Raw genomic sequence first — 10000 nt, 5'->3', positions numbered from 1 at the left:
ATCCCGGCTGAAGGTTTCGTTTTCCCCACGATTCTAATCTTAGACTCTAATCAGACTGCAGGGCTTCTTTTGTCCCGGACTCTGCCCGGCAGGTCTTTGATCCAGACTGCAGGGCTCTGGTTTCTTTTGTCCCGGACTCTGCCGGCAGGTCTGATGTGGATCCAGACTGCAGGGTTCTGGTTTCTTTTGTCCCGGACTCTGCCGGCAGGTCTGATGTGGATCCAGACTGCAAGTCCTGGTTCTGGTCCAGGATCGTATCGGCTGTGAGACTCCAGTCCTGCAGTGAAGACAGCATGTGCATTGATTACTTTGCACCACAGGTGCCTAAATTCTTTCATACAACGGCCACAAATAAATGTAGATGTTGAAAAATACCAAACATATATAAATATATATATATATATATATATATAAATATATATACAAACATACACACAAACACACACACAGACACACACAGACAAACATACACACAGACAGAGACACACAATATATATATATAACCCTAAACCTATAAGGGAAGAGTGACTATATGTATATATTTGTATATAAGTGAGCGAGTGGATCAGCTCGTGTTTGATATCCGAGATAGCCATCGCCATCTTGGCTTTTTTAAACTGGAGGGTAAGATTTTTATAATTTTATAAGAAAAGGAGACGAAAAAGGAGACGAAAAGGAGATGAAAAAGTGTTTTTCTTTTTCAAAATTTCGCACACTTTTTCAAGGGTTTTGTCGAGTGCAGAATAATTTGTCTCGTTTTCGGTAGATAATCCGATGTAAATGGATCAATGTGTTGTTATTATGTTATTATAATTGTTATTAATTATAAACTCTACTGTCTGTCTCCGTCTCTTACTTTAACGATATGATACGATATTGTTGTAATGATAATGTGAGCTCTATTTAAACGATTATATTGTTGTAATGATAATGTGAGCTCTATTTAAACAATATATTATATTGTTGTAATGATAATGTGAGCTCTATTTTAATGATATGATACGATATTGTTGTAATGACAATGTGAGCTCTATTTTAACGATGATACAATGTTGTTGTTATGATAATGTGAGATCTATTTTAATGATATATTATATTGTTATGATAATGTGAGCTCTATTTTAACGATATATTATATTGTTATGATAAAGTGAGCTCTATTTAAATGATATGATACAATATTGTAATGATAATGTGAGCTTTATTTAAACGATATATTATATTGTTGTAATGATAATGTGAGCTCTATTTTAATGATATGATATTGTTGTAATGATAATGTGAGCTCTATTTAAACGATATGATACGATATTGTTGTAATGATAATGTGAGCTCTATTTTAACGATATATTATATTGTTGTAATGACAATGTGAGCTCTAAACGATATGATACGATATTGTTGTAATGATAATGTGAGCTCTATTTTAACGATATGATATTGTTATGATAATGTGAGCTCTATTTTAACGATATGATATTGTTATGATAATGTGAGCTCTATTTTAACGATATGATATTATTGTTATGATAATGTGAGCTCTATTTAAACGATATGATACGATATTGTTGTAATGATAATGTGAGCTCTATTTAAACTATATGATATTGTTGTAATGATAATGTGAGCTCTATTTAAACAATATGATATTATTGTAATGATAATGTGAGCTCTATTTAAACTATATGATATTGTTGTAATGTTAATGTGAGCTCTATTTAAACGATATGATATTGTTGTAATGATAGTGTGAGCTCTATTTAAACGATATGATATCATTGTTATGATAATGTGAGCTCTATACCCTTACCTCTCTGGAGTGGTGTTTGTTTGTGCGGACCATGATGGCGTTCTCCGCCTGTTGCAGCTGCAGCCTGACGGCGCCGTCCGCCCTCCTCCTCCGGTCCTGCAGAGCCTCCACCAGCTCCTCCACCCGCAGGGCCGTCCCACAGCTGCTCTGGGAACTCTGGGAGCTCTGGGAGTTCTGGGAACTCTGGGAACTCTGGGAGCTCTGGGAGCTCTGGGAACTCTGGGAACTCTGGGAAGAGACACAGCTTCAGTATTGACCCACACGTTCAACAAAAAGTGTGTGTGTGTGTGTGTGTGTGTGTGTGTGTGTGTGTGTGTGTGTCTGTGTCTCTGTGTGTGTTTCTGTGTGTGTGTGCATATGTGTGTGTGTCTCAGTGTGTGTGTGTGTGTGTCTCAGTGTGTGTGTGTGTGTGTGTCTGTGTCTGTGTGTGTCTGTGTGTGTGTGTCTGTGTCTGTGTGTGTGTGTGTGTGTGTGTGTGTGTGTCTTTGTTTGTGTGTGTCTGTGTCTGTGTGTGTGTCTTAGTGTTTGTGTGTGTGTCTCAGTGTGTGTATGTGTGTGTCAGTGTGTGTATGTGTGTGTGTGTGTGTGTGTGTGTGTGTGTCAGTGTGTGTGTGTGTGTGTGTGTGTCTTAGTGTTTGTGTGTGTGCTCATAAAAACACACTTCATAACATGTGAACTGTCCCTTTAAGATGAAACTCATCAGCTGCCTGAGAAAGCTCCACACCTTACATTACATAATCTGAGCCAGACCAGGTAAACCAGTCTGTTCCTGTTGAGTTGTCAGTGAGAGGAGACGCACCGACACACAGACGGTAAGATTTACCTTTTATTACAAAGCTGTGACTTTAATTGAGTAGTAGAATAGTTACACAAAGTAGCTCTAAAGTACTGAAGAAGTGAAATACTTTAAATGTAATCTGCTGCAGACTGAAAAACACTCAAAGACTCAAAGTAAAAGTAACTGAGGCAACTTTCTGCAGCAGGAAGATGTTTACCTTTTGGGTTTTCTGCCAGAAATCTCTTAGATTTAGACACATAGACACATGTTAATAGTAATGGACAAAGCATCCGGTTCGGCAAAGTGCTGCAAATGCGGAAATGACTTAAACCTGCTTTATATCTGAATTCCTGCAGGGGGAGACTCCTTAAACCTGCATTATATCTGAATTCCTGCAGGGGGAGACTCCTTAAACCTGCATTATATCTGAATTCCTGCAGGGGGAGACACCTTAAACCTGCATTATATCTGACTACCAGCAGGGGGAGACTCCTTAAACCTGCATTATATCTGAATTCCTGCAGGGGGAGACTCCTTAAACCTGCATTATATCTGAATTCCTGCAGGGGGAGACTCCTTAAACCTGCATTATATCTGAATTCCTGCAGGTGGAGACTCCTTAAACCTGCATTATATCTGAATTCCTGCAGGTGGAGACTCCTTAAACCTGCATTATATCTGAATTCCTGCAGGGGGAGACTCCTTAAACCTGCATTATATCTGAATTCCTGCAGGGGGAGACTCCTCCTAAGTTAATGCTGGAACCGTCAGGCAGCTTTACAGCACGCAAGGAGATGAGAAGGGTATGTATCGACTTTTCTTACTCTGGGGGTTACGGTGAATAAGCTAAATTCCCAATAAGTCGGCGTGTTCCTTTAAACCTGCATTATATCTGAATTCCTGCAGGGTGAGACTCCTTAAACCTGCATTATATCTGAATTCCTGCAGGGTGAGACTCCTTAAACCTGCATTATATCTGAATTCCTGCAGGGTGAGACTCCTTAAACCTGCATTATATCTGAATTCCTGCAGGGTGAGACTCCTTAAACCTGCATTATATCTGACTACCAGCAGGAGGAGACTCCTTAAACCTGCATTATATCTGAATTCCAGCAGTGGGTGAGATGTGCTGTTGCAAAAGGAGGTCTGTTTCTGCAGAAGTCTGTGAGAAAGTGACCTACTTCTCACTTGATTTATTACCTCAGTAAACATTTTCATTATAACTTTATGGTCTCAATCACTAGTTTTAAGTCTTCTGCAACAAAGAATGATGTTCAATTAGTGAATTATGGTCTCGTTGATTTTAAAATTGGCGATAAAGCGGGGGGTGTTTTAGGGTGTGGCTATGATGTGATCGCCAGTGAAAGTGTTTAACGTAAGGTAGAGGGTAAGCAGCTCCTCCCTCACTCCTCCCTCTCTCCTCCCTCACTCCTCCGTCACTCCTCCCTCTCTCCTCCTTCTCTCCTCCCTCTCATCTAAAATATTCACATTCGCAAACAGGAGGTCTGCACCCCTAACGGCAAACTCAACAACTCATAGCAGATCTCCACAAACCAATTGGTGACATCACACATGCTCTGTCCATTAATATTAACAGTCCATGTTTAGACAACAACACTACTTAGTTTTTTTAGTTGTTTTAACGTCCGCTGTTTCTACTGTTTTCAGCTGCTCTCAGGCACAAAATGGCTTCCATGTCAGAGGAGGATTTCTGCTGTTCAGTCTGTCATGAAGTCTTTAGAGATCCTGTTGTTCTGTCATGTAGCCACAGCTTCTGTAAAGACTGTCTGCAGAGCTCGTGGACAGAGAAACAGACACGGGAGTGTCCAGTTTGTAAGAGAAGATCTTCAAAGCCAGAACCACTTCGTAACCTGGAGTTAAAGAAGCTGTGTGAGACCTTATTACAGCAGAGAGATCAGAGAGCTTCAGAGGCTCTCTGCAGTCTGCACTCTGAGAAACTAAAACTCTTCTGTCTGGACCATCAGCAGCCAGTGTGTCTCGTCTGCAGAGATTCAGAAACACACTCCAACCACATAATCAGACCCATCGAAGAAGCTGCACGAGAACACAAGAAAAATCTTCAGGAAACTCTGGAGCCTTTAAAGAAGAAGTTAGAGGTTTTTGAACAAGTTAAAGTGAAGTCTGATCAAACAGCAGAACACCTGAAGGTCCAGGCCCGACGCACAGAGACGCAGATTAAGGATCAGTTTGAGAAGCTTCACCGGTTTCTAGAGGAGGAAGAGGAGGCCAGGATGGCTGCACTGAGGGAGGAAGAGGAGCAGAAGACTCAGAGGATGAAGGAGAAGATGGAGGCTCTGAGCAGAGAGATAGCAGCTCTTTCAGACACAGTCAGAGCCACAGAGGAGCAGCTGAGAGCTGAAGACCTCTCATTCCTGATCAACTACAAGGCTGCAGTGGAAAGAGTCCAGCAGTGCCCCCTGCTGGATGATCCACAGCTGCTCTCAGGAGCTCTGATAGACGAGGTCAAACACCTGGGCAACCTGAGCTTCAACATCTGGAACAAGATGAAGGACATGGTCTCCTACTCTCCTCTGATCCTGGACCCAAACACTGCTCATCCAAACCTCATCCTGTCTGAAGATCTGACCAGTGTGAGACGAGGAGGAGAGAGACAGCAGCTTCCTGATAATCCAGAGAGGTTTGATTATCACTTTTCTGTCCTGGGCTCTGAGGGCTTTAACTCAGGGACTCACAGCTGGGATGTTGAGGTTGGAGACAGTAAATACTGGGAACTGGGTGTGTTAGCAGAGTCTGTCCAGAGAAAGGGAGACATAAAGTCTGGATTATGGACAATATGTTTCTGTGGAGGTGAATACTCAGCAGTGTCTCCACCAGCTCCACTCACTGCTCTACCGTTTAAGAAGCAGCTCCAGAGGATCAGAGTGACTCTGGACTGGAACAGAGGAAAGCTGTCGTTCTCTGATCCTGATACTAACACATACATACACACCTTCAGACGCACTTTCACTGAGAAGATGTTTCCATGCATTTACTCTGGGGATAATCTGAAGATATCACCACTGAAGGTCTGTGTAACAAAACAAGAGGTCTCTCTAGTTTCATGGTGGTGGTGATAATAATATTAAACAACTATTCACTTCTTAAACGTTAATGTGTTCCATCTTTTTATGTAGATATAATACCTGAACTGAATGATAAAATAAATTCAAACTGCAGCACCAAACATTAACAGGAGTCAGCAGATTAAATATGAAAGAATATAAACAGAATAATCGTTAATATAAAGGGTAGTAAACTGATTGCAGCGGTAAAGGAGACGGCTAAAGGAAACACAACAAAAGGTATTAAAAAGCTAAAAGATAAATGTTTCTATATGTATATATGGAAGTTTATATGAAACATTATTATTGCTGTTCTGTTCTGTCAAAGGTGTAATATACAAAACTGGGCTTTTCCCCAAGTTTTAGTTCCTTTTCAATGTTTTTGTTGCCTTTATTCTATTCTTTTTGGGGAAAAATTTAAAAAAGAATTGGCGCTTTTTTCAAAAACAAAATTGACACTTTTTTGTCTTTCTTTTTCAAAGTTTGTGTCGCCTTTTGATGTTTTTTTTGTCTCTTTTTAAGAGTTTCATAACCAACAATTTTTCCAATGTTTTTTTTTTATTTACATGGTTGTGATTGTTTTTGTGTTTAATGTCTGTGTGTAGTTTTGATTTAAGTCATTATTTTGAGATTATAACTGATTATTTTGAGCTACTGAGCACTGTTCGACATAAGCAATGGCCCAACGGCCCAGTGATGGCCCGATGGCCCGAAGGCCAGATGGCCAAATTACATGGGGCGGTAAGACTGTATGTCTTGTAATTTGATGCTAACGTTGGGTGCAACACTATCTTTTCTTTTTAACTCTGTCTCGGTAGAACTGAATGTATTTTTCTTTTGACATCAATAAATGTCTCTGGTGTGAAATAAACGCAGTCTTGATCATTGGTAACATTCAGCAGAAAGGGAACTGAGTATCACATGTATCCACATCAGCATTACATTGTATTGCCAGGTTTTCCCAAAAGCATGTTTGCAGAAGCAGAAAGACTGTAAACCAACAGCCATCTGATCTTAAAGCTACTGAATAAACAGTTATCATTATGTTGTGCTTTCAGATAATAATGCTTACTGAAATGTAGAAGGCAGTGGGAACAGACATATCAGAAGATTACCTTTGGTAGCTGATAATGGGCTCATGAAGATGAAACCAATAAACATTTACAGTAATGCTCATGTATGAGAGGTGGATATCACGCACAATGCATTGCAGTTATGCATTTGGTGCAAAAAGATAAATCATTAGTTAGGTGGCAGTGATGTACAACAATATAGAGTAACATCATTTTTGTTTAACATGAAACAGCCCCGAAATCTCCATCACCGAACCCACCAGACTCCATGTAAATAATCAGGACTTATAAACGTAAAACACACTTCATTTAAATTGGACAGAAACTAAATAAAATTATCAAAAGCCATCTTGGTTCATCTTTCCACTGTTTCAACAATCAACACTCTGGTTTGGTTGAGATAAACCCTTAATTCACCCATTTACATGTGGAAATATGCTGGCTCTATACACGCTAAAAGTCCTGATTATTTACATGGAGTCTGGTGGAGATATGCTGGTTCTATATACGCTAAAACTCCTGATTATATACATGGAGTCTGGTGGAGATATGCTGGCTCTATACACGCTAAAAGTCCTGATTATTTACATGGAGTCTGGTGGAGATATGCTGGCTCTATACACGCTAAAAGTCCTGATTATTTACATGGAGTCTGGTGGAGATATGCTGACTCTATACACGCTAAAAGTCCTGATTATTTACATGGAGTCTGGTGGAGATATGCTGGCTCTATACACGCTAAAAGTCCTGATTATTTACATGGAGTCTGGTGGAGATATGCTGGCTCTATACACGCTAAAAGTCCTGATTATTTACATGGAGTCTGGTGGAGATATGCTGGCTCTATACACACTAAAAGTCCTGATTATTTACATGGAGTCTGGTGGGTTTGGTGATGGTGATTTAGGGGCTGTTTCATGTTAAACTAAAAGGATTTTTCTCTTTGTTAACATTGAGTTGGTCATTAAAACTCATTCTGAGTGATGGTGTGTTGTGATTTTTTTTACATGAAATACAATTACTGCGTCACAAGGTGGTACCACTGTCTTAATCAGCAGCTCTGAGTGAATTATTATCATGAACAGCTGCAGAGTCACTGTAGATTAGTGTTTAATGTGTTAAAATAACATTTAGATTGAAAGTTTATTAATTTATACATAGTTTGAGTAGTTTAAGAGGACATTATTAAAACTCAGTGTGTGTGTGTGTGTGTGTGTGTGTGTGTGTGTGTGTGCTAAAAAAAACACACTTCATAACATGTGAACTGTCCCTTTAAGATGAAACTCATCAGCTGCCTGAGAAGGCCCTTGCCGGACTAGTGTCCTGGTCTGGCTCAGATGACGTAATGTGTACATTACATAATCTGAGTCAGACCAGGTAAACCAGTCTGTTCCTGTTGAGTTGTCAGTGAGAGGAGACGCACCGACACACAGACGGTAAGATTTACCTTTTATTACAAAGCTGTGACTTTAATTGAGTAGTAGAATAGTTACAGAGAGTAGCTCTAAAGTACTGAAGAAGTGAAATACTTTAACTGTAATCTGCTGCAGACTGAAAAACACTCAAAGACTCAAAGTAAAAGTAACTGAGGCAACTTTCTGCAGCAGGGAGAGGCGCACAGGACATGTTTACCTTCTGAACTCTGTTTAGTTGCACATTGCCAGGTTCTGCCAAAAGCGTGTTTACAGAAGATAGATAGATAGATTTTTATTGATCCTAAATAACGGTGTTGCAGCAGCAAAATATCAGGCACACATACAGAGTATACATTAAATAATAGGAAACAATATACATGAATTAATACTTGAATACTACACGAGCAATATTTAAAATATATACAATTTGGAAATAAAATGTACAAGAAGAAGTGAGACTGTAAACCAATAGCCATCTGATCTTAAAGCTACTGAATTAACATGTATCATTGGGTTGTGCTTTCAGATAATAATGCTTACTGAAACGTAGAAGACAGTGGGGACAGAAATATCAGAAGATTACCTTTGGTAGCTGATAATGGGCTCATGAAGATGAAACCAGCAAAAATTTACAGTAATGTTTATGTATGAGAGGTGGATATCACTCACAATGCATTGCAGTTACGCATTTGGTGCAAGAAGATACATCCATGGTTAGGTGGAAGTGATGTACAACGTTATAGAGTAAGATCCTTTTTGTTTAACATCAAACAGCCTCGAAATCACCAACACCAAACTCCACCAGACTCTGTAAATAATCAGGACTTTTATCATCGTAAAAAACACTTCATTCAAAGTAGACAGAAACTACTCAAAATCCGCCTTGGTTCATCTTTCCACTGTTCCAACAATCCCCACTCTGGTTTGGTTGAAATAAACCCTTAATTCACCCATTTACATGAGGAAATATGCTGGCTCTATGCACGCTAAAAGTCCTGATTATTTACATGGAGTCTGGTGGAGATATGCTGGCTCTATACACGCTAAAAGTCCTGATTAAAAAGTGTGGTGGAGATATCCACGCTAAAAGTCCTGATTATTTACATGGAGTGTGGTGGAGATATGCTGGTTCTATACACGCTAAAAGTCCTGATTATTTACATGGAGTCTGGTGGAGATATGCTGGCTCTATACACGCTAAAAGTCCTGATTATTTACATGGAGTCTGGTGGAGATATGCTGGCTCTATACACACTAAAAGTCCTGATTATTTACATGGAGTCTGGTGGGGATATGCTAGCTCTATACACGCTAAAAGTCCTGATTATTTACATGGAGTCTGGTGGAGATATGCTGGCTCTATACACGCTAAAAGTCCTGATTATTTACATGGAGTCTGGTGGAGTTTGGTGATAGTGATTTCGGGGCTGTTTCATGTTAAACTAAAAGGCTTTTTCTCTTTGTTAACAGTTGGCCATTAAAACTCATTCTGAGTGATGGTGTGTTGTGATTTTTCTGACATGAAATAATATTACTGTGTCACAAGGTGGCGCCACTGTTTCAATCAGAAGCTCTGAGTGATACCAGAAGTGACACGGCTGGTTCACTTAAAGTAATTGTTATGAAAAGCTGCAGAGTCACTGTAGCTTTGAAACCAATGTTTTTAATTGTCAATACTTAAATGTATACCAGTGTCTTCATTAAAGACTTTAATGTGTTAAAATAACATTTAGATTGAAATTTTATTAATTTATACATAGTTTGAGTAGTATAAGGGGACATTATTAAAACTACACAGTTAAATTCAGTTAAAGTACTAGTGCCAGAGAGTATTACTGCTG

At 39.4% G+C, this 10000-nt stretch overlaps 2 protein-coding genes across 2 annotated transcripts in view; one reads left to right on the top strand and one right to left on the bottom strand.

The window, feature by feature from the left end:
- Positions 1 to 46: 46 nt before the first annotated feature.
- The window catches only part of LOC114564193 (coiled-coil domain-containing protein 141), a 20402-nt gene continuing 10448 nt past the window's right edge, over positions 47 to 10000 (bottom strand). Inside the window, exons 6-7 of the mRNA XM_028591427.1 lie at positions 1811 to 2038; positions 47 to 277 (exon numbers count right to left, since the gene is read on the bottom strand). Of these exons, the coding sequence (XP_028447228.1) occupies positions 47 to 277; positions 1811 to 2038 (459 nt within the window). The remainder of the gene's footprint in view (positions 278 to 1810; positions 2039 to 10000) is intronic.
- LOC114563791 (nuclear factor 7, brain-like) lies at positions 4204 to 5749 on the top strand. Its single transcript, XM_028590663.1, has 2 exons — positions 4204 to 5635; positions 5744 to 5749. Exons 1-2 carry the CDS (start codon positions 4274 to 4276, stop codon positions 5747 to 5749), a joined length of 1368 nt encoding a protein of 455 aa, XP_028446464.1. The 5' UTR covers positions 4204 to 4273.

This window comes from Perca flavescens, chromosome 11 (assembly GCF_004354835.1).
Source record: "Perca flavescens isolate YP-PL-M2 chromosome 11, PFLA_1.0, whole genome shotgun sequence".
Lineage (NCBI taxonomy): Eukaryota > Metazoa > Chordata > Actinopteri > Perciformes > Percidae > Perca > Perca flavescens.
Note: the sequence above shows the minus strand (reverse complement) of the source record. Positions and strands in the feature narration are given on the sequence as shown.

Bases quoted from the DNA above. Each gene is read 5' to 3' on its own strand.
- LOC114563791 (XM_028590663.1), top strand. From the start codon at position 4,274: ATGGCTTCCATGTCAGAGGAGGATTTCTGCTGTTCAGTCTGTCATGAA.